The sequence below is a fragment of the Ostrea edulis genome, chromosome 6 (genome assembly GCF_947568905.1).
Source record: "Ostrea edulis chromosome 6, xbOstEdul1.1, whole genome shotgun sequence".
Taxonomy (NCBI): domain Eukaryota; kingdom Metazoa; phylum Mollusca; class Bivalvia; order Ostreida; family Ostreidae; genus Ostrea; species Ostrea edulis.
In genome coordinates, this window is record NC_079169.1 from 58,420,002 (window position 1) to 58,443,688 (window position 23,687).

Genomic DNA, 23,687 nt, shown 5'->3' on the forward strand with positions numbered 1-23,687 from the left:
ACAGAGGCTAGAAAAGTCTAGATGAATGAGACTGTAATTGCCTACATACATATAGGCTAGAAAAGTCTTGATGAATGAGACTGTAATTGCCTACATACATACTTGGTGACGCTATCTTTCAAGTAAAAATGAAAACAAATTATAAAAGACATTAATGTAGAAAATGTACATGTATATACATTATTCTTTACAATGGCGTCAGTATGTTTCGGAGAAATTCTAATCGTGTTGTAATCGTGCATTGATGTACATATAACTGTAAGAGCTTTCTGATAAGACTCAGTGCCTGAGTGCCTGACCTAGCATACAATTGGGATTGATTACGCACAGTACCATGTTTCTACCATTGTTACTTGTCTTATTGCAGATTTGTAAAGTAAATGGGGTAGATGACGAAATGTGGAGGAAAAGCGTCGAGAGACGAATAGATTTACTACAGAAAGAAAACCGGGAATTAAAAAAGATCCTAGAAAATCTCGGTCTGGAGAACAAGCAGTTGAAAGACGATCTGGATTTGGTGAAGAAACGATGCGTCTCATGTGATTCTCTGGACACCAGTGAAGATGACGTTACGGAAGAAAAAGTGGAAATGTCTTTTATACAAGATATGGGAAAGGTTGAGACAGAAAGGGGCAGCGAAATGGTAAACAGGAGAGATAAGGAACCAGTCGCAAGAATAAGTACGCCTCCTGCTAAGTAAAATCGTTTTGTATTACTAGTATTCCATCAGGACGGCTATGTTGCTCGTCTGATAGCTTGTTAACGGAGGATTGTGGTTGTTGAGTTTTTTTGGTATAAAATCATTCCTATATTAAACATTCTCGTCGTTTTACATTATACTTGAGTTGCAGGAATTATATTTTATTAAAAAAAGTTATAAAATAAATACCTACGTTAACCGTTATCTGAAATGTAGTCGATGAAATTATATATAACGAAGATATCGATGATCGAATGCATCCTTTGAACATAAAAATATGTAACAAATTATTTACAGCGCCCAATAATCCAATAAAGCAACAGGTGACACACTGGTATATCTGTTTATCATTTATTGTCTTTTCCAGTCCCTCCTACCTCATCAACACCAGTTTCTGCAGTTGCCTTCTACAGCTACATGTCTAGCAATAGTGCCGCGTCTCTTCCCACTCATCATACTCTAATTTACGACGTCGTACAAATCACCGAGGGAATGGCTACAACAAAGACGATGGAATTTTCATCCCCCCTGTATCCGGGATTTATGCCTTTCATTTCTCCATATGCATTGAACATGGTTCTTGGGTATCTCTTGAAATTGTCGTAAATGGAAAAGCAATTGGTGCTGTTTATGAAGAAAGTAAAAGTACAACTGGATGGCATGAAGGAAGTAATCTAGTGATAACTGATGTGAATGCTGGTGATCACGTGTTCATCCGAACACATGAAACATCTACCAATGGAATCCATAGTAACACCAGAGGAAGGACGTCATTTTCTGGATGGCTTCTCTACCAGTGATGCTGAAATTGAATAAAATAATTCATTACGCAATATTTTTGTTGTCCCCCCCCCCACATATCAAGACTTCACCTGCTGTGGGGAAGTGTGTATCCAGAAAATGTTCAAATGGAGGTGCCACCATATTTGTACCTTTTTTGCCTCCCTAGAGGGTCAAATGCTGTCTGACGTGTTTCATACCGATTGTTAAGCCGTTCTTGGCACACTGATTTTGACTGCGGATAACTCCGTTTACCTGATCAGGATATGGGGCTCACGGTGGGTGTGACCGGTCAACAGGGGATGCTTACTCCTCCTAGGCACCTGATCCCACCTCTGGTGTGTCCAGGGGTCCGTGTTTGCCCAACTATCTATTTTGTATTGGTTGTAAGAGTTATGAGATTGATCACTGTTCGTTATCTTCACCTTGCATTTAAACTTCTAAATAGCAAAAAAAATAATATCATTTTTATAAAAAAATTCAATCGAAGAGTGGGGGGGGGGGGGGGACAAATTAACCACTGTTAGGTTATTTAGTGTCACAAAATACTTAGAATTGTGACAAGGAATTTATATAAGTTTAGAGTGGTACATGATGTACATTTCACGCGGTGGTTTCCCTCTTCACGATCTGTGGGAAATGTCACTCTGTGCATCAGCCAAGTATAATCTTGCATCTGTTCCTGTCAATCGTCACTCAGTCTGTGGATATCTTCAGAACCACTGAATCAAACTGCATCTTCCGACAAGTATAGTTATACATGTCTCCTTTCCGAATCTTCATCCCAGGAACTAGACATCAATTCAAACAATGCATAGCACATAGAATAACAGGGATAAGTTAAACACATATATTGTATCAAGTAAAATACACGTATTACTGACGATTTAGAAATTTAATTACATATACAATACCTAAAAATATATATAAAATTACATATGGCAACTTATCTTTGCAAACTTGGTATAAACGTACAATGTACAGGAATACGTACAGTGCAGCGTGTACCCGAATACTCTCCTACATGTTTTACGCGTAATTTTGGTAGTTACACGAATTATAGCACATACAGGTATAACAACAGTATCAGAACCTGTAGCTACAACCAACACATGAAACTTGGAGCATTAAACTATTGAGGTAAATGTCATCATAATTGAAGGACTATTTTTCTTTATACCAGAAATTTCTAGGGAAAGTTTTTGATTTCGTGTACAATTTTGTAATATCCTCTTCTAAGTCCGACCGTCTGTTTCTCACGACTAATAAGTCTGTAGATACAGAAGTAGCAACATTGTAAACTCAGGTGACCTATTGCAATTGGTTGTCGTCCGTCAGGCGTTAACAATTGAACATTTTTAACTTCTTGATAACTACTATTCCAATTCTTTTCAAATTTGGTATGAAGCATCCTTGGGACAAGGGGGGCATAAATTATAAATTTCAGGACTCCTGCATCATTGGGGCCCTAGAGGCGGGACAAAACCTGCCCAAAATTGACCAATTTTCAAAAATCTTCTCTAGAACCGCACATGTGTAAAAACAAACAAAAAAAAAAACAAAAAAAAAAAAACACACACACACACACAAAACCCCACCAACTAAATGCATAGTGATGTAGAGCAGGAAGGTCTCTACCAAAATTGTAAATTTCGTGATTCTCGAGGTAGAGGTTCTGACCCCAGGGCGGGGACCACACTTACTATAGAGTGTTTATGTGTAAAACATTCAAATAACATCTTCTTTAGTACTATTGATACTAATTTAAAACTAAATAGATATTTAGAAAGAGCAGATAGTCCTTTACCAAAATTGTAAATTTGATGATCCCAGGGGTAAGGGTTTTGGTATTAGGGTGGGGCCAAAATGGTCAAAATGTTTAAACAACAGAATGTTTTTTACTTCTTCTTAACTACCATTCCAATTCTTTTCAAGTTTGGTATGAAGCATCTTTGAAACAAGGGGGACATAAATTGTAAATTTTAAGTTTCCGGCACCCCTGGGGCGTGGCAAAAACTGCCCAAGATTGACCAATTTTCAAAGATTTTCTCTACAACCGCACATGTTTGAGAAAAACTAAATGCATAGTGATGTAGAGCAGGAAGGCCTCTACCAAAAATGTATATTTCATGATCCCAGGGGTAGGTGTAAAACACTTAAATAGCATCGTCTTTAGTGTTATTGATACTAAATTGAAACTAAATGAATATTTAGAAAGAGCAGGTACATGCAGTCCTTTACCATAATTGTAAATTTGATGATTACAGGGATATGGGTTTTTGTATTAGGGTGGGATCAAACTTAGTTTATAGTATATATGTGTAAGTTTGCTGATACTGTATAAAATCTAAATGCATACTTAGGAATAGCAGAAAAGGATGTACAAACAAGAGTACTGTGAACAATGCTCACTAAGATTACCCCCCGCTCACCCCAATCTCCCAAAGGGTGTTGTTAATAGGTATAAATGACCTCTTTCCTGAGTGTAAAAAAGAAAGGGCATGACAAAACCTTGGATAGTCTCTTCTCTAGTAGTGCAGTTGACCTTTGGACCCCAAAATTGATAGGGATCATCTTTGTCCCATGGGTAGTCCATATGTATGAAATGGTGACTGTAGGTGGAAAGAATAACGCTTTAGAGCCTGAAAACCATTGAGTCTACAGACGGACGGACAACCAGATTTCAGTATACTCCCCACAACTTTGTTGAGGGGTGGGGGTATAAAAATGATGAATTTCACAACCCAGGGTTTTGACTCTAGGATATGGGTCCAAATTAGTCATATCTTTTAATGTTAATACACATATTATATTATGTAAAGCCTTTCATCTGGAGGTGTTTGCACTTTTGAGGGCACTGAAGTTTTAAGAACACATCTTATTTTATATTGTTGCTGAACATTAGATTTTAGCTTAGATTTCAGAACAGGAAATTTTTTCTAGATTTCATAGCCCTTAGGAGTAGTGATACACTAGTACTTAGGTGACCGATAAGGCCTGTGGGCTTCTTGTTTGGTACTGTATATGATTGGGCATATCTTGTATATGTATGCAATAAGGCGTTTAACTTAAAAAGTTACAGGTACTGAGAACCATTCCTATAAATTTTGTTATTGCAACTTATCTTGAGTTGTGTAGTTACCTATGTTTTCCGGATTGCTGAAATTGAATAAAATCAGTAATTTCGAAAGATCTTAAGAGCCATTCTCTATAAGCATCAAAACATGTGGAAAGCGACCGACACGGATTTTGACGAATTTTTGCCCAAAGTATACATACTTCAGTCCTTTAATCATGACACCTTTAAAAATGGGCTATGACTCGTGTTTCCATGGCAACAAGACATCCAATTTTGTGCAAAGGCATGAGCCTCAGTAAATATTGAATTTTCCTTTATAAAAATGTGTATATCCATTTTTCATTTAATTTCCATTGCTATTTAATTAAGCTATTTTGACTGCAATTCAAAATGTATAATTTTAATCTAATAGAAAACAGTCAGAATACGTCTGACAGAAACAGGACAACTTTAAATTTATTGACAAATTCTTAATATAACCAAGATGGACACAAAATTTGCCTTTAAAAACAAAATAATACCCCACCCCCACCCTGAATTGAAAGTTGGGCAGTATTTTTTGTAATGCATGCATCTTATAAGTCATTTATCTACATGTATGACACATAAACCCATATTATAATTTTGATACAAAACCTAAACCTGTTCTTAACAACAGCAATCCCCCACCCCTGTAAATTGTGTTGTTATAAACAATGGATGTGTTGGGAATTTTAATAGGCATTGATTTTGCATTGCAAATCTTTTTAATGCTGTCATCACAGAATCTGATATTCATGGAAATGAATGAAATTATTTGCTACAAAGTAATTAGAAAAGTGCACTTATGTACTTAACAACAGCAATCCCGCACCCTTGTAAATTGTGTTGTTATAAACAATGGATGTGTTGGGGGAAAAATGCATACCCAATCATTAATATACTACAGTTACATGTAGCTGCTACAGTTCCTATTTAATGTTTCCATGGAGACAAAACAGTCAGATTACCAACATTTTCATAACAGGACTTTTGGACTAGCTATCTCTGGTCAAAACTGAGACTCAACTGAGTATAAGTAGGTAAAATACTTGTAGTTTAAAATGCAAATGAAAAGAAATCTAAATAGCCAACATAATGTTTCCATGGAAGTATGTTTCTATAGCAACTAAACTACAAATTGAATTCTTTCTTAATTAGTATATTTAACGAGCCTATGAATACAAAGATAAAGTTATGATATTATAGAATAAATCTACTGAAGTACATTAAATTGTTTCAATGATTATGGTTACTGGCCCTATCATTTCTATAGTAACATTTTTCTTCATATTTTCCCCTTTGTAATAATTAAATTCAAATGATTAAACAGAGTCATAAAATGCTTTTACAGGAAATACCTAGAGATAAATATTAATTTTATCTAGTGAAAATTAAAAATTCTTATCAATACAAAGTAATTCAAACACATTAAAAAAATTTGATTTTCATTTTAAATGTAATAATCTTCTACCAATGCCTTTTGACTTGAAGATTTTTTAAATGTTTGCTACACCAACTTATAACTGATCCATGGAAATTATGAAATTTGTACTCTATAACAATTATTAAGATTATGACAGAACACTTTCACTTACCGTAACAATAGGTACACACGTTTCTGCTTCCTGACACAAATCAGTTTTATAGTCAGCACTTTTCTTCAAAACTTAAAGGAACCATATACATGTATCTTATAATGGTTGCTATGGTAACAAAAGAATTAATCATTTATATTGCTAATTAATTTAAGCTTACTTTTACATCAATTTATATGTTCAAATATAATATGACAATGAGTTTACACTATCACATGGTAATAAGCAGACCTGTAATGGTTTCTGATACAAATTAGCATACTATAGTTTACTTATTAAAACCTTGTTATAAAATATTGAAATATGGTTGCTATGGCAACTGAAATATTTCATAACATGAGAATTCATGATATTTATCATTGTTTATGCCAAATTTAATAGATAAAGGATATTATATTGATAAATTATTAAAATTTGACTCATATATTCATATCATGAGATTTTTCATGTTACCATGGCAACCAATTTTTCAAGCTATATAATTTTATTTAGCAAAATAAGACATTGGTAGTTTTTGGGTGTTTTTTTTTTTATATTTTACACATAATGGGATAAATTAAATCATATATAACTTTTTTTGTGTTTTGTGTTGTGTTGTGTTTTCCTGTAAATGATGTCATAAAATGGCTTAAAATTTCTTTTAAAAAAAAAATAATGAAAATGCTAAAACATTGAATTTTCAACTTCAGGAACAATAGGTAATCCAATATTGATTCATTGATGTTTTATTAAGAATTTATTATGCTGAACCTAATCTTTAAGCAAGCAACAGAGATATTTGTACATCAGTAAAATTAATTTGTTTATGTTTAATCAAAAACAGGCCAAAATCGAGCATTTTTAAGCATCTTGGGAGCTGTTTTCAAAGTGTTCTTGTTACCATTGTAACGGTACCTCAAATACGAATTTTGGTACCAAATTCTATGAGAGGGTATCAAATAATCACTATATGCCAAATTTCAGCAAAATCGGTGAGGGTACCTATCCACCCGTATAATAAAAATTTTGATGCTTACAGAGAATGGCTCTTAAAATCACCAAATGTTTTGTGTAGTATACGGTAACGTCGTAGGAATAAACTAGAAAATTAATTAAAAATCTTGAGAAACACTAGGAACAGTTATTTTGTCAAAGTAATTAATATGCAAGTACAGGTATCATTCTGCAATATAATTTAATTTCACGATTGCCCACACAATGACCTCCGGGTCTGGTTACAGAACGCAGCCCACAATATAGAGGTTTGAAATTTTATACAGGAAGGTACATGTATAGAAACAATTTTTTAAAACTATGTTGTCAAATACGGAAAGTCAATATGACAGCGTTGTCATGTACAGTATTTCTAGGAAATGATCCTTGGGACCTATTAACCTAGGTGGTGTGGAAGTTTGAAATATGTAGGAAAATTTTGTAAAACCATGCTAGTATGAAGAAACACGTTTACAATTTAAACCGACCAGGGTATGTATGCTGCAATACCCAGTTTATCTTCATATCTTTACGTCCCATTTGATAATTTTTCTTTCACATAGACTTCACCAGGAGTGGGTGAAGTGCCCCAAACTTCAGTGCATAGCGCTCAATGTCGTAGCAGCGAGTTCTTTAGCATGCAATGCCACCGTGACCTACCTTTTTATGACTTCAGGCAATGGAACAGTCACTACTAATGTAAAATGTGTTAGGTTCAAAACGGTACCGGGATCAAACCCAGGACCTCCTGGTTGTGAATTGAACGTCCTAAGCACTCGGCAACCACGACCGGTGTGTAGTTTGACGTTCTACACTCAACTGCTAGTTTTTAAAAAAAGAATTTCCTAAACTGATAATTCGAATATATCAGTGAACATAATTTTGTTTACAACAGAACCTGAACACAATATTATTTCTACATATTTATTAAGCTCTTTGTATAAATATGTACTCTATCAAAATTAGCAAAAATTTGTTAAATGTTGTCTAGTCATTCTATAATTTGAATACTAAAAAAATATAACATAGATTATCACAGATAACAATCATGGATGGAACAAGAAATAAAAGATAAAATAAAACGTTTGATACAGCGCAGTCTACACGAGTCACATTCCGCATAACATTTGTGGATATAGCACTTGAATAGAAAGTAAATAAAAACCTGCATACTGAGGAATCTGTACAACCCGGATTCCTTCTTATCACAAACATTGGAAGTGGAAAGCCACTGGACTGTTTGATTTAGACAATGAATTCCTTTATCCAGAATATTTATAGAATTCATTTACTGTGAACAATCAACTCTTACACAACATTTTCATAAAACTTTCGCAATGAAATGCGATTGTTGATATCCAAGGCATCATATTGTTTTCAGCAGACAAAGTATATATATATATGGCCATGGCGATTTATCACAGTAAAAATACTCTGCAATATAATAGAAATACTTCTAACAAAACTTCTGTACATTCTCACATCTATTATGCTTGTTTTACATAAATACTGCTTCGTATTTCTATCTGTGCACGTCTGCAATAATCATTGTAAGCTCTGTGCCATTAATAACTAAATGACTTTTTCACATAAACAATCAATTTCTCTCTCTCTCTCTACACACATATATAAATGTGATCAATTGAAATTCTAGGGATATATATTAAGACAGCCTATAGAATTACAAATGATATCCAAGTCCTACACAACAGGGCTTAACTTTCCTTTCACAAACACTAGCAAATGGAATGTTTATCGATATATCAAATCACAAATTTCTAATACAAAGGTAAGAAAGCAAAGAGCCTATCACATTCACCAAAACTTCTAATCATGAACTCACAATGTGCAGACAAGTTTCTATTTTGGAATAAAAAAAAATATCACAGACCCTGTTGATTTTTTCAAAACGGCACGTGAGAAAATGTGAGCAAACAAACAGGCTAGAAAAGTCACAATGAATTGGACAGTAATTGTCTACATGACAGTAATTGTCTACATGCATACTTGGTGACAGTATCTTTCAAGTAAAAAATCAAAACAAATTACAAAGAACATTAATGGTATACTGAAATTAAAACACACATCTTCACTTGTGGATAGTATCTATTGTTTGTGTTCAATAGTGTTATATACAGAAAGCTACCATTATTTGTTATCTACAGCAGTATGTAGGACAAACCCCTCCCACCTCCTCTCAAAGTCATATGTTACACAATGATTGAGATTACTAGTATACCCACAGATTTAATGATCAACTGAACCTCGATGGTATCAGTTCTCACAGAATGTCAGAGAAATTTCTTAATACTTCCAATACAGATGTCCACTGTGACACTACAATGCCGAAATGTACGGTGTTTCCCAGGCTGTATCAAATCTTTCCGCAAAACAGCAAACGTTCACGCTTCCATTGATCCGTTCTCTGACTGGACACATCTAGAGTCATGTTGGAGAAGCTACATAAATTAGAAGAGCTACCACGATGAGAAGAGAGGAGGGCGGGGCATAGGTGGCATGAAATCCTCATTGTGTTGGGAGCGAATCTGATCTAGGCCTGTTTGAAACTTGACATGTGGTGACATGAAAGGATTTGGTGGACTGGAAGTTTTACCTACATCCTACAAAGAAAAAAAACCCAAAAATTAAAATTGGCATTGTAGTATTATACAATCAATGATGCTATCATTGTTTGATGTGACTGAATTTGTTTATATGCTTTCAATGTTAATTACAAAATGGTGTAGAAATATTTCAAGAGTCTGAATTGTAAGAACACCATCATACATAGAGAGATATCAATGGTAAGGTATCACAGCACACTGTCAGATTGTTTTTATTCACATCAATTATGTTAATGTCAATACAAATTATTCACACTTCAGTCACTGTTAGATATATTCCAAATTTCTTGGAACTCCGTTTTACACGGGAATATTTCTGTATAGCTCTGTCATTAAAGCACTACTTTTAAACTTACAGTTCTGTATTAAGCATAGAGTTTTACTCCAGTACATTGACATAGAAAAAGCTGTGATGATCCCTTGATCTTAAAAATGTTTTAATTTTGTTTCTTTACTACAAATACATTATTAGATCAAACCTGTGACAGAGTCACACCTTTAAAAAACCTACTGCAACATGTCAGCAGGAAATACACATAAAAACAGATGACTATACTTCAGACTTGAGGAAGAGAAGCATACGAAGACCACGCACCTCTAGGTAGAGAAGCGTACGAGTGAGGCAGGCCGACTGTTACTATACTCCTGCTGCAGGGGGGAACAGAAGGGGGAGGCTGGGCCCACACGAATTGTACCGGCCTACAAACAAACAACCACAGCTCTAGCTAGACCTGCATCCCTCACATCTACCAAAATCCTAGATCCACCTCAAGGACTATCAGACTACCAACAGGATAATGTATAAAGGATGATACATGAGAATGAATTTGTCCTGTTCCATCATCCCAGAATGTATCCAATGAGTACTTTTCACTAAAAATGACGTGCAAGGACATGGAGAACCTAACTCGCCAAATAAACATCGATTCTCTTTCTTCTTATATTCTTTTTAAAAATAAATGAGTTGTTTCATCTTCTCCCTTTGGGAAATAAATTACATAGGATAACTATCAAGAAAATTTAAAATATTCAAATCATTGGGTGTGCAATTTTAAGTTTCCTATCAGTTACTGGGATTTGATGCATTCACGGTTTTGAGGTAATTCCAAGAAATTTCTTGTCAATTATTATTCAGTGCCCATATTATCAATCAATGTTAATATTGCCCTGGATTTTGTTAGAATAGAGGGATGCAAGTCAGAAAAACACACATTGATTAATAATTAAATCTTTCCCTGCTGCCATCACATGGCAAACATCAAAAGATTTTTTTGGTTTCATTTTATACAGTACATTTAAACATGTTTATTTCTCAGATGCATGGGAAATTATTGACAACATTCATGAGTGAATTTGAGTATGAGCATACTAATGCAGGAGGATAATGAGATATTAATTAACAGCTTTATTAATTGGTTTTGGTTAGCATCCTGTACACCAAGTCTTGCATGAAAAATTTAACAAAGGCTGATGCTTATGGACACCTCTCACCAAAAGCTCTGTCATGATATTCCTGCAAGACTTGATATGCAAATCATTATGGGGAATCTGGCCCAAAATGTTCTAATCTTGTGTTAAACTGAGCATGGTTTTTTTTTTTCAGAGACAAAACTGAAAAACTTATTTTTATATTTTTACACCCCCTCCCCAATTTGCAGCACACTCAAACAACAAAGATTTGAACATGGAGGGTTACAGTGAGAGAACAAGTTACATGTTCAGTGTTCAGGAGCTGATGCCAGGAGGTAGTTCAGGAAACTAGAGTTCTGAAAATAAAACATCAGAGAACCAGTTCAGAGAACCAGTCAAAAGGTTTAAAGTCTGAGACTTGTCTCTCTCTTCCCTCTAAAGGTATGATTGCAGGAACTGAAATCTCTACCAGTATATTCAATTAAAAATATATGCATCAGTAGTAAAATGTTAATTTAAAAAAAAACACTTTTTGGTCTCTACGCATATCATTTAAAATGCATTCTAATTAGTACCATATAGTTTACATTCAATTATGATTTTCAAGCTTTTTGCGCAGTAACTTGAGCAGCATGCATTCAATATTAAACCATACAACTAGGAACACATCATGCATAAAGAATGTGACATTTCATTAATCAAAGTGTTATGTATTAGTTAGAAAATTATATTTATCAACAGTCAATACAATGTACATATAGGTGAGTATTTAATTACAATGCACAGCCAAGTTAGCTGCTATTTCTTGCCAATCGCTTCTTAAAATTTTCATTCTTCTTGCCAATAAGAATGCCTAAAGTTTCTAGCTATTTTTAGACAATAGTTTTATGATATTTCACTTAACTTTTTTCACTCTTTTATTTCTATTTTCATCAGAAAACAGGAAAGAAATAAACAGTGCAGTAACCATGCTCTGAGTTCTAAACATGTTGTCATGGAAATAATTTACATATCATGCATATTCAACATTAACAACAGACATGCATCCTCCATGTGAGCATTTACCCAGTTTCATTCTTCTAGGTTTTGTCAAGTATGTAAGAATTGAAAAATTAAAACTAATCATTGCACAGCATACATTAAAAATACAGGAATTCAGCATTACACTTTCTCTTTTTTTTTAAATTCATTGACTTTTAAAAAAAAAATTGTAGAATAAAAACCAAAGAACAACCAATGCTCAATACATGTATGTACAAATTCCCCATATGGGATATTGTCTGAACACCACCCTCTCTAAGAATTTTTTTTTAGACATCAGGTGTTAATACCTGGATGATGAAGATTACACCTGCAGAAAGTACATACAATGTGTGGAAGAAAGGTTAGTGAATTGGGGAAGAGGTGAAAAGGGGTTATTCATATATACACTGTAAGCATCAGCTCCAATATTTGATCATTAGTCAATGTTATTTGATATTATCCAGAAATCCAATATTAGTCAATGAAGAACAGTGTATGCAAATTAACGTTAATTTTTAAAGCTTCAATGACCACAGCTATATGTATCATCAACCTAACAAAATGCGCTTTTTAATCATGAAAGAAAGCAGCACTTTTATGCATACAATTTTATAGTAATATGAAACATTTTGCATTCAAGTCTTTATATATTATATGTATATATATATATTATACACACACATACATCAATTAGCTTATACAAAATATGTTTGTGAACTTACTGCTTTGTTGACAATAGAGCCGTTTCCTCGTATATTGGAAGGGGTGTAACGTTTTAAGGGAGCACTACCCACCTTCTGTGCAGAACCTGCATAAGGCTGACCTGTTAGAGGGAAAAACAAATATTTCCTCACTATTTCCTGTCTAATTAATAATGATCAGGACACAATTGCAAGAAGGTTACTTAACTTTGACTGATAGTTAACTTGACATCAATTCTTACATTCATAATAGTCAAAACTTGATGTTGACAGTCAGTTAAACTTAACTAACTCTAGTCCAACTGGACCCTGGCTTCTTGCCTTCACAAATAGCAGTTCTAATAAGATTGTACGGGAAAATTACCAAAAGCAGCTTTACATTGAGGATAATGGAATGCTAGTAGATGGTAAAAATCATTCTGTATTTATCTTCTTTTCAATGGTTTAAACACCTTGAATGGAAAATCCTACATTGACATAGTATCTATAGTGGGTTTTCCAGTCCTCTCTTACCATTGACAGGGTCGGGCCGTGTCGTCTGAGACCTGGACTGTCTGTTGACACTGCTGTTGTCATTTCCGTACGTGTAGGGACGAGGCTGACTCGTGTGGGGATGAATTTCTTTCCCTGGAGAAGTGCCATGGGGGTGTTTGGGTGGGGTTAAAATATTGGGCTGCTGTTTCTCTCTATTAAAAATAAGGTATACATGTTCAATTTTTTAATTCTCCTTTACACTGAGCTCTAATGTGAAATTTCAATTAAGATAAATGTTCTTGGTCTACTATGTATTTACCAGAATATTCAGTACAGATAACTTGAGTAGAAATGAAGCATTTGTAATCTTATCATTGAAAATAGAATGAGCTTGATTTAATTGTTCATCATCAATATGCTATAGACATTAGTAAATAAAATTGTAGTTTGATGCTATTTTTGATAATAAAAAGATAACCATCCTCCTGTGCAAAAACATTGGTTGACAAACAAATCATAATTCGAATTCCGTAGCAGTATACCCGACCTTTTGAGATAAACTGAGTCCGGTTTTGGTTCATTGATGTTGACTGTCATTTCTGTTAGACTGTCCGTCTCAACGTTTTGATCATCCTGAACAAATCCATCTGTAAAACATAGTCTAAATATGAAGACCTGACATACACGATTTCAAAAGGATTTGAATTGTGTATCTGAGGTCGATGTAAAGTGGGATGAAGCATTTCATCAATCTATCATAACGTCATGTTCACCCTGTTAGAGACAAGAAGACATGGGGACTCTTATAAAAACCTCACAATCTTCCAGCAAGTAAATGCAATCATTAAAGCATTGGATCCACCCTACCTAGACGGACTTAACACAACATTTGTCATATATCGAAGAAATATATATCACATACAGCAATGTTGCAGTTACGTGTGCGCCAAAAAAGAACAGAAAAGGTTCAGCTTCACCGACAGTGATTAAATTTAACAATGTTTAAGACACCACAAAAAAGATGACAATTCAAGTTTTCTGTCTCATACTTGCTAAATATACAACAGATAGAAAGAGAGATCTGTTCTGATATCTGGGTCAGCAGATAAAGAAAGAAAAGATCTGTACTGATATTTGAGTCAGCAGATAAATATATATTATTACTACAGTAACTTGATCCGAAGAGTCGGATCACGTCGAGTTGACAGGCGCGGATCATCAGATCACACGAGACGCGACGAGTTTGATCTGATGATCCGCGCCTGTCAACAAGACGTGATCCAACTCTTCAAATCAAGTTACTGTAGTAATGATAAATTTATTATATACCCCCTATGCATTTTAAATCCACATTTATATGATACTAAATGTAATCCAAATTATCAAAAATACAGACATACAGTGAAATTATGTTTTGTGTATGCAGTTTTGTTTGTGACGCTGCCAATATTTTATGCAAAAAACGTTGCGTTGATGCATTGTGACGTCATTGTGATGGCATCAGTTTCAGAGGATACTGATACGGAATCAGAAAACCAGTGTGGGGATCCAGAAAACCGGATCACACGCTATGAAATCCACAGTATCAAAGAACGATACATTGATGGGTATTAATAAAGATCAGTACTGATATTTGGGTCAGCAGACAGAGAAAGATCTCTACTGATATCTGAGTCAGCAGATGTAGATATGTACTGATATCTGGGTCAGCAGATAGAGAAAGGTATATACTGATATCTGGGTCAGCAGATAGAGAAGGATCTGTACTGATATCTGGGTCAGCAGAAAGAGAGAGAAACTATCTGTACCAATATCTGGGTCAGCAGATAGAATTATATATACTGATATTTGGGTCAGCATGTAGAGAAAGAAAAGATCTGTTCTGATATCTTGGTCAGCAGATAGAGAGAGAAAGATCTGTACCAATATCTGGGTCAGCATATAGAGAGAAGATATGTACTAATATCTGGGTCAGCAGATAGAGAGAGGTCTGTACTGATATCTGGGTCAGATAAAGATCTGTACTTTTATCTGGGTCAGCAGATAAGAGAGAAAGATCTGTACTGATATATGGGTCATAAACTTTAAAGTAACAGTGTTGTTAACATTACAACAAAATGTAGTTTATCTTCTCATAATTGTTATAGAGATGACAAGAAGGATGAAGAAGTTGCAAATTGATATCTGGGTCAAAGACCATATAATCCAGGTCATAGTTAGTAAAGGAATAAAGCAAATCTTACAGATACTGCGAAAATAATGTGTTATAATCCTACAGTCTCAAGCTCGTTACATACACTGGGAGGAAGAAAACACCTCTTTATCTCTATAGGTCACAGGTCAAGGATGTATTCGTTAATCTAAAGTGAATGTTTGAAAATGTTACCTTCTGAATAATGTAATATTTGCAAGGTGATGACCTGCTTGACAATACCTATGTTGTAATTTGCTTTGATGTGATATGTTCATGTTAAATATATATATGTAACAGATGGAAAAACAAAGGAGTGACAATTTTGTTGGTACACCCATAAAAATGAAATCAAGACACTCATTTGCCACAATTCTCACCATCATATTTTCCTTTAACTGATAACAAATTCCATAAACTGCCTTACCTGCCACCACTGCCTGAGAGGTTGGTGAGGGCTCTTCAAATGCATTCTTTGTAAATCTGTGAGCAGCTGTGGTCCATGCTATTGCCTGTAATTCAGATCAGAGGTTTAACAAAGATTTCGTGTTATCTCAGACACATTTCCCCCCATTTCAAAAGCACTTACATTATCTACATTGGAACAAGTTTTACCAAAGATCAAGAACATCCAGTGTGGGTATTTATGCTCTTGTGCATTTACATGTACTTTAAGTGCAATCTTCTAATTCTAGTCCATCATGAATATTTGAATGAAAAATTGAAGGCAATAGCCTCACTTCTAGACTATGTATCGCACAATGGCTTATTTCTTATCTGTATTTGATCTTAACCTTTCGTCCTAGACACTCCAGAACACAAGTTATTAATGTTTCATAAAGTGCTGACTGCATAATTTATTACTATATTCACCTTCATCAAGAGTTCTTCAAACAACACTTCAATTTATTGTACTTCAGTTGATGTGTTGGGGCATGCTAACGGTCTGAACACATGTATTGTGTTGTGTATTGTACACTGTCATCTAAATGTCCTTATTTATCTTATACCATTCATCACCTTAATGCACTTTTTAAAAATTTTTCTTCATCTCAGTAACAAAATATGATTTTCTCATACATTTACAGTCTTTTGAACTTTCATTGACTTGTAATTTATAAGGTGAGTTCATTTTTGCAAAAGTTCATTATTTCCCCCATTCATTGAAAAATGAAACCACAAAAACAGAGTGGAGAAAAACTTTTATCCTATTCAAATTCAAATACTCATAACATGAGACAGCTGTGATTCTTGAAAATTAAATTCCTGTCGACATAGAAATGGTTACCAAACAAGTATTCTCAATATAGGACATCTTCTCACCTGTCCGTTAGGTTTACACAGAATGGTGGTGCACTCGGGTCCCGTGCCCCATTTCTGCTGCTCTTTCCAGACATAGTCTGTTGGGGGTTGGTGTAGAATATGGTCATTTGAGCCAGCCCACACTGTAAGGGTATTGTTAGCGGGGAACTTTGTTCTTGGGGGGAATCGGTAAACAGCCACTGGGTGTCCGCCCACATTTTGTTGTATCATGTGTCCTCCAAATTCTGCCTCCTATATCATAGAATTCATTTAAAACATAATTACATAAACTGACGATGTATGTTATGAGTCTGATATTTACAACACAACGTGAAATACATGACACATACTGTCATGTAATTTTCAAATCAAAATTTGTTACTGTGAATTCATTTAAATGTCTGCCTGCACCTAATCTCAACTGTGAAAATTAATTAGTGCTTTTATACCTCATAAGAAGATTAAATGAAAATAACCTTCAATGTTTGGTGGTTATGGAATAATTCATTCAATATCCCCACTGCCAATCACTGAAAATCAGAGACATTGCAAAGCAAGTCTCGCAAAAGTGAATTTTACAATGTTGACAGTAAATTAACGTTTGTTTGTATCCAATGACCCCTCATTGAAATGATCAAATCAATGCTATTGTGCTTTTTAAAGGGCCCACAGGCGCATATAAATGCCAAAACATGGAAAAACACTGATCTGCTGTTGCATTAAGTGACTTCTAAAGCACTATTGACAGTCAGGGCAGATCAAACAAGAAGATGGCCCAGCCATAACACATGCCAAAGTCTTTTGTATTTCATATCTGAATATCAAATCCTGGACAATAATATTATGGTTTTATCTTTTATTCATAATTGTTTTATTTTAGAATAAATTTTATCAAATTGCAAGCTTGTAAAATTTGGCAAATCAAAATATCAGTACTGGAAAAATTTTCTATAGTGTTGCTGCTTTCTATTCAAAACTTTTGAACAAAATTGTTAAAATTTCTATACACACTTTGGTTTACAAATAAAGCTTCTAGACACAAGATAAGGGTAGATAATTCATGTTCAATCACACTACCACACAACAATAAGGCCATTTTGTGCTAAAGGCATGTTTAAGTAAAAAACAATCACAGCTGGTTATTGGTAATTGTCAAAATACTTCGTAAAGTTTTGATTGTTTAAATTTTATTAATTGGAAACTTTACATTGATACTGTTATGTTATAAATAACTATCACACTGTCACATTTGAACCTTACCTGTTTGCCTTCATTTGTTAATCGTATGTATTTTCCTTCTTGATTGACTTCTAGAATTTTGATTTCACCAATGGCACTGTCAAAAGAATTCGAAGACTCCATTGTCAGTGAATAAAAGCTCGAGACAGATTTCTTCAAATCTCCGCACACATACAAATATCAGATCTGTCAACCATCAATATTTAAAGATCACCAAAGAAAACATTAACATAGCACAAGAAAAGATCCCTAAAAAAATAACTGCCCCGTTTTCAAAAAAAAAAGCAATGTGGGGTTTATGGGATTACAATGGTTACTAAGTGTAGCTAGTATTGATCAACCAGTGGCAAGTCCGGAGTGGATTTACTCAACAAGACAATGCTTTAATCAACAGCGGGCCATTTAAATACTCTGATCTAGCCAGGGTACATGTTAAAAGCATTATTTATCCATGGCTGCTTATCAAGTTTCACCTCCTATATATATATGTGTGTTCTTGGTTCGGCAGACAGTTGGCAAATACTGCTCGCAGTCAAACAAGTTTGGGAGAAAGTTTTAAATTGATTTTGTGTGTTAAGAGCATTCAGCAAATGGCTCTTTAATTCTTTTAATTCCAAAAGCAATCATGGTAACCTATTAATTATAAATATTTGTATAGAGAACAAATAACTTGTGCACAATGTAAATAATTTCTCAATAATTTTAGTCTCATAAAATAATTTTTTTTTGCAATTCTAAAGCTATTATCAACTAAATTAGAAATATAGTAATATAATTAATTGCTTTTGCAAACATGTACAAGTAACTCTACAACAAAATAGTTAGCAGTGTTGTAGTTATAAGAAGATGTGTTTGTGAAACACAAATGCCCCCGATAATGGCCAATTCCAAAGATGGCCACGGTCACAAGGACAAATATCTTGGTACCAGTAGAAAGATCTTGTCACAAGAAATACTCATGTGCAATATGAAAGCTGTAATATTTACCATTTAGAAGTTATGACCAATGTTGATTTTTTTAAAAGAAGGTCAAATGTCAAGGTCAAAAGGTTTAGTACCCACGGAAAGGTCTTGTCACAAGGAATGCTCATGTGAAACATCAAAGCTCTAGCACTTACTGTTCAAAAGTTATTAGCAAGGTTAGAGTTTTCAAAAAGTAGGTAAAACTCCAAGGTCAAGGGGTCAAAACTGTTGGTATCCACAGAAAGGTCTTGTCACAAGGAATACTTATGTAAAATATCAAATTTCTAGCACTTACTGTTCAAAAGTTATTAGCAAGGTTAAAGTTTCAGACAGAATGACAGACAGGACAAAAACAATATGCCCCTGATCTTCGATGGCATAAAAACAGTCATGTGAGCTACATTTCATTCAAAAGTCTATTAGTTATTAGTCATCCTTGTAATGTGTCTCATTATTTTGTGCTCTCCCGTCATTTTCTGTAGAAGAGATTATAAAACTCACTGTGCTCATTAACTTATGTTGGGTTATCTTTCTTATATTGATAAATCTTAATTCTAAAAGCCAGTAAGCTGCCTATACTCAGTCTCTGATTAATCAGTCTGGTTATCTTAAACATAGAGTTGTTAATCTGTTTTCTAAAGATACAACTAATCAGTCTACAGATTTATCAAGCAGAGATATAAAATATTAAAATTCAATATCACTAAATTTAAAAATTATTGCTATTCTGAATGGAAAAGATTAGTACAGAGGAATTAATTGTCCTATAAAATTAATATAGCTTTTCTATATAAGCATGTCGAGGACTTTTTGGAGAGATGGGTTACGGACACTGCAGGAAAGCAATAGTTTAAAACTTATATCCTAAACAAAAAAAATCCCTTCTACAGGTCAGGTGCTGTGTTCCATCACATAACCAATTCCTATCTGTGATGTTAAACAATATAAACACAATGACCACAATACCTGTGTATGTTTGTGCTTGAGGGTCTTAGGCGTCTGACCAGGGGTCTCCTACATTAACCAGGCAATAAACTTCAAGTCGCATTTATATACAGGTACATTGCAAATAAAAATAAATTGTGGTCCCCCATTGCAGACTTGTTTCAATGGGGCACCAATCCATTTTGGTATTCACTGAAAGGTATTATCACAATGTAAAGGTATGACAGGTATGAAGCTTAAAGTGATGGTATTTGCAAAGAAATTGGCCAAGTTCATGTTTTTGTGACAGACTATAGAAGATGGAATGACCAGATTTAATGTCCCTACACTTTCCAAAAATGGATGGCAATGAAACCACGACACATACACATGTAGTGATACATGTACTTGCAAAGTACATTGAAATCTTTGAGTGACCTAATTGCCTTTTATCTTGTAGAGGTGAGACATAAGACTTATGAAAGTTTTAACAATTCAACTCCAGAAAAGACTGCAGGTTTCCGTTGTAACAAGCAGTAGAAACTCACAGCATCCAAACCAGGCAATCTTCACCTTATCAGAGACACCTTATCAAAGGCTTAAAATACCACATTTTATTTGCCTATTAGTTGTGTGCAGACATAAGGTTATTCTTGTCAGTAATTAATTGCCACTCTGCAGAACATAGCACACTATGGACTGTCTAACACACAACTACTAGAATCCCCTGGTTGGACAGCAATTCATTCACAACAATTTATCCATCCCTATACTGTATGTACACATTCCAGTAGATAGGCACGGAGAACAGCGTGCTGAACAGGACAACATGAAGCTACATGCTTATCTTACCAATAAAAGTTTAACATAATCACCATCATCATTCAGTTGTTCTCACTTCAGTGGTGAAACCAACCATGGGCTTTCTAATTTCCTAGTGCAGTTTGGATAAATACATGTATTCTACTTTCAATGATACTTGAAAGAGAAAAGAAATGACATGGGCCGAGAAAATTGGTTAATCTCAGTATACAATGATGAAGCCATTTTGAAACAAGTTTGTGGCCTCATCCAACTTCTCTCTTTATAAGAGTAGTAGTAAGCAAGAAAACATGGTTCAAGCAAAGGAAGATAACTCTTAACAATTTTCTCCAACAGGATGTGTTTTGTGAACAAGATTTAGAATGCACAAGATAGCCATTGTTTTAAGCATAACATTTGTCATCATTGTCACAAGCTTAATAAACTTAAAGGAATCTAAGAAGAATTGCAAAAGGCAAAGTCTTCATGACAGAAAAAAAAATTGGTGCCATGAGCTTTTATAGCCTCCTACAAATTCCCAGGATAAGAACGTATTACCTCCCCTCTCTCATTTTCTACCTTCTTTTTCCCATCTGAGGATAACTTCATTTTCATTATTTTTCATACACAATATACCTTGTCATACTAATTAACACACACCAATAACCTTTACCAATCAATTTGCTATATTTCAATTTCCTTGGTGCTCCAGCAAGAGTCATCCCATATCATATGGAAATCTATGATCAAATCATCACTCCTCCTAGCCCCATCAGTGACCATAACAGCACAATATGTACACAGTGAAACTTTCAGAATAAAATGGAACCCAAAATGTATGAAACAAATTTTACAAACCTTCCCCCCTTTTTTCACAACTGTAAACCAGTTTCTGACTAAGTATTTCTACAGTAGCAATAATCAGGATAATCAAAGAATATTTAAATAAGATATTACCATATGGATGATTGTTCATAAGTTTGAAAAAATTACTTCATAATATTCAAATTTTTCTGATTAAAATTAAACAACAAAACAAATACTAAAAGCAGCAGAAGCTGGTTTACATAACACACCATGACCTTAAATTTCTGGCAAGAAAAAATATAAAATCCATGCATGCAGGTAACCATGCAGCAAAAGTGTTGGTGCACATATACAATGGATTGCAGAAGCTCTAACTACATGTGGAAAAATACGGAAAACAAGGTCAAAGATTACATGAGCAAGCAGGCGGCAAGAAGTGTACCTAAACACGAGAGCGTCCTTGGGCAGTAAGTGTTGTGGATACTCAGGGGTCTCTGAGCGACTGCAAAAGGGCAGACTAATTACATCAAAGTATCACTCTGTACAGCCTTATTTCTACATGTTTATCAAAATGTCCAAATCCATCAACATCTAGCTTGGAGGGAAATATTTTTTGTGCAAAAAATATCTAATCATGAATCAACAGGATGAATTTAACAGAGTGTAATAATTTGCAATAGTATTGCATATTGTGTATCATAATTTTGAAATCTACATTACACAAAGTAGTCGGTGCTAATATATACCAGTAGAATATATGATAATACATGTAGTATAATATGCAATAGATAAAGGTGAAAATAACATGTAGATATATTTCCTATATTCTTATTTTAAATATATATGTACATGCATATATAGACAATTATGAGTCACATGACAGTCACATGAGTAAAGAAGATTACCTGGATGTGGCAGTGTTGTAGTCATGGTAGACAGAATTCTGGTACTTCTCCAGACTTGATTTACTCCTCTGTGGTTTTTGAGGAGGTGGGGTTGGTGGGGCCGTGTACAAGGTCTCTCTAGCAAGGTCACGGAACATCTCATCAAAGTAGTCCTGTCCTTTACCCATACTGGTGGGGATTAGAGGAACATTCTGACCTCTGACCTGGGCCCCAACTGTCAATGAGAACAAAATGCATGAGTGAGAAGTCAATCAAGAGTACAGATGTGCTGAAACCCATGAACAATGTCATCAAGATCTTCACTGCTCTAAGCATTCACAACAACAGTTTTATAGCATAAATCAACACTGGTATTAATATTTTTTGCCTATTTTGATTACACAGTACAATAATTGTGCAGCCAAACAAATCCAGAAATTTCAGTAAAAACAAACCAAAGTGTTACATGTTTTCAAGCTGTAGAGTGAAACAATCGGGTGGCTAAGTAAAGCGAAAAGGCATCACATATATATTGCCATCCCCTGTAGAAGAATGTTTAAGGAAACCAATGATTCTGCTGTTGATTTCTCTTCTCAGAGCAAACAAGTGGAAGTGCAATATACACAGCACTCAGTGAGGGTACCTTTGTACTGATGAGGGGAGGGGCATGGACTATCGGAGCTGTCACTCACGGTGACATCAGATATACGCCTACATATGGGTGAAGAGTAATATTTATCACTTTTTGGTCTCTCTGGGATTTTATAAATATTCTTAGCCGTCTCCCTCGACACACTATCATTTGGTGGGGAATAAATCTTGGCACTCTGGGGCCGCCTACTTGGAAGTTTAAATGGCTCCCCTGTAAAGTAATGACAAATCTGGAATGTACCCAGAGGATAGATTTCAGGAAGTGTACAGACTCTTAAGAGTACACAAACTCGTGCGCATTCAAATCAATAAAGAAAATTTAAAAAACACCTGCAAGAAAAAGATTCCATGCATTCAAAACTCAAAACAGAAGGATATTTCATAAAATATCAACACCATATAAACATGATCGGTATAATAAGCAGCCTTATTTTCATTTAGGATAAACAAGCTTAAGCATGTGAGCGAGGTACACATATTGCTATAGCTAACTACATACAGAGTAAGCAGTATGGCTGATGTCTTAGTCTACACAGGGTTCGAAAT

General features: G+C 34.7%; 2 protein-coding genes across 15 annotated transcripts in view; one reads left to right on the forward strand and one right to left on the reverse strand.

Moving 5' to 3' along the window:
- The first annotated feature begins 260 nt into the window (after nt 1-260).
- LOC125683752 (uncharacterized) lies at nt 261-1,533 on the forward strand. The gene is made up of 2 exons (XM_056140266.1): nt 261-680; nt 1,068-1,533. The coding sequence occupies exons 1-2, from the start codon at nt 335-337 to the stop codon at nt 1,304-1,306; spliced, it is 585 nt and encodes a 194-aa protein (XP_055996241.1). The 5' UTR covers nt 261-334; the 3' UTR covers nt 1,307-1,533.
- A 6,524-nt stretch (nt 1,534-8,057) lies between these two features.
- The window catches only part of LOC125645531 (lamin-B1-like), a 41,445-nt gene continuing 25,815 nt past the window's right edge, over nt 8,058-23,687 (reverse strand). For 6 of the 14 annotated variants that reach the window (XM_056140271.1, XM_056140272.1, XM_048871090.2 and 3 more), the window contains 9 exons: nt 22,512-22,725; nt 22,049-22,108; nt 18,133-18,208; nt 16,894-17,124; nt 15,998-16,082; nt 13,927-14,026; nt 13,419-13,591; nt 12,927-13,027; nt 8,058-9,768 (listed from right to left, as the gene is read on the reverse strand). In XM_056140271.1, the coding sequence (XP_055996246.1) occupies nt 9,625-9,768; nt 12,927-13,027; nt 13,419-13,591; nt 13,927-14,026; nt 15,998-16,082; nt 16,894-17,124; nt 18,133-18,208; nt 22,049-22,108; nt 22,512-22,725 (1,184 nt within the window). In that variant the 3' untranslated portion in view covers nt 8,058-9,624. Of the gene's footprint in view, nt 9,769-10,366; nt 10,471-11,485; nt 11,538-12,926; nt 13,028-13,418; nt 13,592-13,926; nt 14,027-15,997; nt 16,083-16,893; nt 17,125-18,132; nt 18,209-22,048; nt 22,109-22,511; nt 22,726-23,687 lie in introns of all 14 variants that reach the window. The other 8 variants (XM_056140273.1, XM_056140270.1, XM_056140268.1 and 5 more) reach the window with 4 other exon arrangements.